The sequence below is a fragment of the Helianthus annuus genome, chromosome 12 (assembly GCF_002127325.2).
Source record: "Helianthus annuus cultivar XRQ/B chromosome 12, HanXRQr2.0-SUNRISE, whole genome shotgun sequence".
NCBI lineage: Eukaryota > Viridiplantae > Streptophyta > Magnoliopsida > Asterales > Asteraceae > Helianthus > Helianthus annuus.
This window is the reverse complement of record NC_035444.2, coordinates 45,416,404-45,421,592: the sequence shown is the minus strand read 5'-3', so window position 1 is coordinate 45,421,592 and position 5,189 is coordinate 45,416,404. Positions and strand designations below refer to the sequence as shown.

The window sequence follows — 5,189 nt, the reverse complement described above, 5'->3', positions numbered from 1 at the left end:
CGTAGAACCAAGTGTCGAGAAAATCATGTTTTATATAAGTTGGATGACGAACTAACAAAGGTGATTTTACAACCACAAGTGTATAAACACTTGTGAAATAAGAAGTATTCGACAAAATATCAATCTTTGAGAAAGATGACGGGAAGTTGTAAAGGATGATTTGTTCTAAAAACGGGGTTTTTACAAGACTAAACTATTTTATACATAGATCCACTAAATATAACGAGATCTACACAATAGTTTTCAGAAAAACTACAAGTTCATGTAATAATGCGATTTTACATACTAGTCAACTAGTTTGATGTGTTGAAAACTAGTTGATGTGTTGGAAATTGATTGGATGATTTAAAGAAGTGTTGAAGTGATTTTGTAAAAGAAAATGATACGCTTGAAAGCGTGGCCACCTCCAGTTACAGGGGAAACTCTGGCGAAATTTTTCTAAAATCTAACACTTAGAATTATTTACAAGTGTTAAACTATTTTTGAGATGTTTTCAAAATATATTTCGCCATGACTTTATTTATTAAATAATCGGAGGTGGGATTTTCACAAAACTAAACGTGGTAAATATTTATTCGATAAATATATTTTTCACCACACTGTTTATGATTATTTTGTGAAAATATATAAATATTATTTTTAGAGTAGAAATAATATTTACAAACGTGACGAACCCAAAATAATACAAACGCTTACACGACAAACATATAAGTTACAACGGTGATTATTATTACCACTTAATCGCTAAAACGTAACTTACGCTTTATACGGAAATATTCATAAACGCGTATTTTGTCAACGTATTATTTTGGAAAATATTATGTGAAGAGAAAATATAATATTATTGAGAAAAATATTTATATTTTGGAATGAGAAGTAAAAATATATTAAGTGGGACTTAATGAGATGATACAAATACACATGTATTAAATCCCCCACCCTTGGGAAGGAAATTAATTACCAAGTATATACAAGGAACGGTTGTCTAACTGTTTCCCAAAATGTAAACTATAAAGCTAAGGCACGGCCATCCGTCTAATAGAATTAGCACATGTAGGTCGTTGCACAGCAGTTGGATATTTGGAGTACTTGGTATAGCGACGCACTGACTGTGAGTTCATGTCCCCCTTTTCTCTTAACTGTTTTCAGTTTTCTAAACTGCGGGGGTGAAATACATGTTACTATGATTACGAATATTTCTTACATGGTATGGTCAGCTAAGGAAGGAACTGCTAGGTTATGTGATTTGGGTAGGTGAAACCTTAAGAACATTAGTCCTCGTAGTACGATCGAGGGATACAAGTGATAGGCTTATTTGAGCATAACAAACCCCACCCATGCGCCCGCAGGTTGGACCATGTGGTGACCTTGTTTTAACCCCACCCATGCGCCCGCAGGTTGGACCATGTGGTGACCTTGTTTTAACACCACCCATGCGCCCGCAGGTTGGACCATGTGGTGACTTTGTCTTAACACCACCCATGCGCCCGCAGGTTGGACCATGTGGTGACCTTGTCTTAACACCACTCATGCGCCCGCAGGTTGGACCATGTGGTGACCTTGTCGTAACACCACCCATGCGCCCGCAGGTTGGACCATGTGGTGACCTTGTCCTATCCCCTCCCATGCGCCCGCAGGTTGGACCATGTGGTTACACATTAACTGATATGTTCCCTTATTTGCTTTCATACCAGAGTTTACAAAATATTCACACTTACAATGATTATAAAGGTTTATTCGCGCGCACATACTAAACGCATGAACTCGCTCAACATTATTGTTGATTTTTCAACTTACATGTATTTCAGGGAATTAAAGGATCTGGCACGGTATGGCACGTTTTCCCGCTGCACTAGTTTCCGAGGTCATCCGGGGTTTAGGGAATGTGACTCTTTCCTGGACAAGTCACAGTCCTTAAACTGTGTTTATGTTTTGTTTGTTTGTTGAACATGACTATGGTTGTTAGGGTGTATTCCCGTTAAAACAATGGTATTGTATTTGGTTTTCAAAACTTAACAGATGATCTTGCATGTTTTTAATTCATATAGCTTTGTTATGATTAAGCTAAGGTATTAAGAAGTCACACCAAATTAACCACGCTTCCGCAAAGCCAGGGTGTGACAGGGATTGCCTTTGTGGTATTTCTATAGTCTCAAAGGTGTATTTTGATGCACTATTCTGAATGAATTCTTAAATCACATTATTTTTGTATATTAAGTTATACTCCCAAAAGTATAGTTTGATATGCTCTCATATGTGATATTGTACAAAACCAACATATATTTTGTTAATCATTAAAACATCGTTTGATATGTTATTTTCAAAATCCAAAGCATAGTTTAATATGTTATTTTCATAACTAAAGCATAGTTTAATATGTTATTTATAAATCCAAAGTATACTTTTGATATACTACTGAAAATTATTATTTTTATCAACTAAGGTATATTTAATATACTATTTATTTAACGACTGGTTTTTGGGTTAGTGTTTAGATAACGGGACGGGTGTAATGTGATGAAAACATGGTAGATACGTCGCTGTTACTTCTTATATATAAGTGTTTTCATCACATTGCATACCGTGGCGTTATTTAGTACACTTGGGTTAACGATTTTGGAACTGAAAAATATTTTAATATATTACTTATTCGACTTTCTTAAAACCAAAGTATATTCTTATATATACTATAAACCTTTATATCAAAATATTTTTTTCCAAATGATATATATATATATATGTATACTATATATAATATACATATCCAAAGGACTTCTTAAAGTCATTGAAATTTCCTTAAAACACTCCTAAATCATGATGTACAAGTCTTTTGAGCACTAGAAATCTTCACTTTCCACTTATACCCTTCCCCTAAACTAAACACGCGGACACACATACACAAACTAGGGTTTCAGATTTCAAAACATTTCAAAACGCCGCTTCCCTTCTCCTTTCTCTCTCTCTGGCGATTCCGATTTCACCGGATCTGCGCCCCTCTTTCTGGCGATTCAGGAACGATTTCACCAGATCTATGAAGTTTCAACAGATCGATGAAGATTCTGACCTCCTGGTTCCGTTTTCCGGCTTTTATTGGCGTTTTGCAACATTCGTCAAGGGTAACTGACACCGTCCTTTTGATTCTGAACAATATTTTTTCATGTATTCACTGGATTTTACTTACGTTTATGTTTTAAGATGGATTTTCGTTTTTTGTAGGTCATGGTTTGAAGACTAGATCTGGTGAAGAATAATAAGAATACTCGGAAGGAGACAACAAAATCAAGGAGAAGAATTAGATCTCGGTGGTTGGAGTTCCAGATGCGATTCCCGTCAAGTATATGGAGGTGACCGAGGTTTTAATTTCAGTATAGTGGATAAATTCCCATATTTGTGTGTTCATGTGAAGTTTCGTACTTATCAATTGAATTTACAGTTTGTCAATCTATGGGAACGAATTTTTAATTTCAGTACAATGGATAAATTACTTGATAATGTGTGATTTCAGTCTTCATTAGGGTTTCTAAGTCACAATGATACACGTTTAATTATCATATGTTTTCGCAAGTGCTTAATGTCATACCCTGGTAGAGAAATTGATAGATGTGTGTTTTCGCTTATGTTATTGAATGGGATCATTCCTGAAGTTCTTTTGGGTAGATTGACTATTGAAATGTGTTTAATAATGGTATTTCTTGTATTGACTTGATCTGTTAACGATGACAGGAATACATCAAGCGTTACAACAACGTCAAGCTCTCAGCCTTGGGGATGGGTTAGATTCAACAATTCATTTCTCTATTTTTTGCTAATGGTCTTCAAGAACATAATGCACACTTAAACACATGAGTTTAACGACTGCTGTTGATGTAACACATGCAGCCATACCAATTGTTGTTTTAATCTCCGAGATTCTGAAGGAAGATGGACTGGTAACTCAGAAATGTAAGGATATAATTTCTTTATTTATACAATTATATCGAACATTCAGGCTGAACTATTACTTGTTTTTATTACTTGTTTGGGTATTGACACAGTGATAGCCGTATCAACTATTCAAACCAATGATAAATTTACTAGCAGACACATTCAGAAGGCCAAGGTATATGATAAATTCGCTTCTTGTACGGTAAACTTGATTCATTTTTCTTTATCATCTGAATCTTTTATGTGTGTTATTTTATTGTTAAAAATATATCAGTTGCTACAGGTTTGGAACGTGTTACAGAGTTTTATGATGATTCTATTGTATCCCAGGCCGAGAAAATGACAGAGGTTGTGCTGAGATGCGTCTCCTTTGACAGAGGTTAGCTCATACTATCATTTTTAATGGGACTTCTTTTAGAACAAATTGAAAATACTTGAGTAAAATGATTCTGAAGGTCATGTATTAAAAAAAATTAATTTGGGTGAATTTCAACCTAATTGACACGTTCCACTTTAATATGTGTTAATTTGGGTGAATTTTGTGGATCCAGTGAAGAAGAGTAGTGCATAATTGTTAATGGCAAATGGCGACAAATAGCGATAAGGTACCAACTGGTTATCTTATTTGGGTTCATTAAGTTGCAATTTATACAAACAAACTTTTGCAGTATCATTCATTAGCTATGGTGGTCTAATGAATAAAGTGGGATAGAACAATATTAATAATAGGACTGCGGGTAATTTGAATTGTGTTTTTTTTTCGTTTTGAGGGATCTAATGGAATTGGGTAGTTATTAATCTAATGTAATTCGATTTGGTTTTATTGGCAGGTGTCGATAACCTTTAATGGTACTTTACGTGTGCCACCTTAGCTTAGCACACATTTTTAGTGGCATTTAGTCCTTATGCCACTAATTTAGATTTTTAATGATACTTTCCATATGCCACTAAAATGTTTGATAACCTTTAATGGTACTTTACATATGCCACTATTTCCTAAGTGCTTCTAAATTCTAAAATCTTCTCTTAACCTTCTTAAAAGTTAAAACACTTTAATAAAATGTGTCTTGAAATATTTTCCCTCCTACATCTCCCACCAATATTAATTTTTCAATCATGTTTCACCAAAATTTATATTTTATATTACTCTATATAAACAATTTGCGTAGCTTCTTCTGAATAGCCACTACTAGAATATCTATTTTCTGGGCGCTTAGAAAACTTATTTTGGGCATCTAGGACCCCAAAGTGCTCAAAATATATTC

At 34.4% G+C, this 5,189-nt stretch overlaps 1 protein-coding gene across 11 annotated transcripts; it reads left to right on the top strand.

Annotated features, from left to right (window-relative positions):
• The first annotated feature begins 2,903 nt into the window (after window positions 1-2,903).
• On the top strand, window positions 2,904-4,580 carry LOC110896656 (uncharacterized protein At2g34160-like). Of its 11 annotated transcripts, none has more exons than XM_035980995.1 (7): window positions 2,904-3,116; window positions 3,223-3,344; window positions 3,736-3,772; window positions 3,880-3,942; window positions 4,035-4,099; window positions 4,255-4,303; window positions 4,457-4,550. In XM_035980995.1, the coding sequence occupies exons 2-7, from the start codon at window positions 3,339-3,341 to the stop codon at window positions 4,486-4,488; spliced, it is 252 nt and encodes an 83-aa protein (XP_035836888.1). In that variant the 5' UTR covers window positions 2,904-3,116; window positions 3,223-3,338; the 3' UTR covers window positions 4,489-4,550. The 11 variants fall into 11 exon arrangements, 10 of the variants coding, with proteins under 10 accessions (XP_035836888.1, XP_035836880.1, XP_035836884.1 ...); XM_035980987.1 differs by having other exon boundaries at window positions 3,196-3,353; window positions 3,724-3,772; XM_035980991.1 differs by having other exon boundaries at window positions 2,909-3,116; window positions 3,217-3,353; window positions 3,724-3,772; window positions 4,476-4,580.
• Window positions 4,581-5,189: the final 609 nt, after the last annotated feature.

Excerpts from the sequence above, each read along its gene's own strand:
- LOC110896656 (XM_035980987.1), top strand. Across the intron at positions 3,773-3,879 it reads GCTCTCAGCCTTGGGGATGG|CCATACCAATTGTTGTTTTA; the intron begins GTTAGATTCAAC and ends TAACACATGCAG. Across the intron at positions 4,304-4,456 it reads ATGCGTCTCCTTTGACAGAG|GTGAATTTTGTGGATCCAGT; the intron begins GTTAGCTCATAC and ends GTGTTAATTTGG.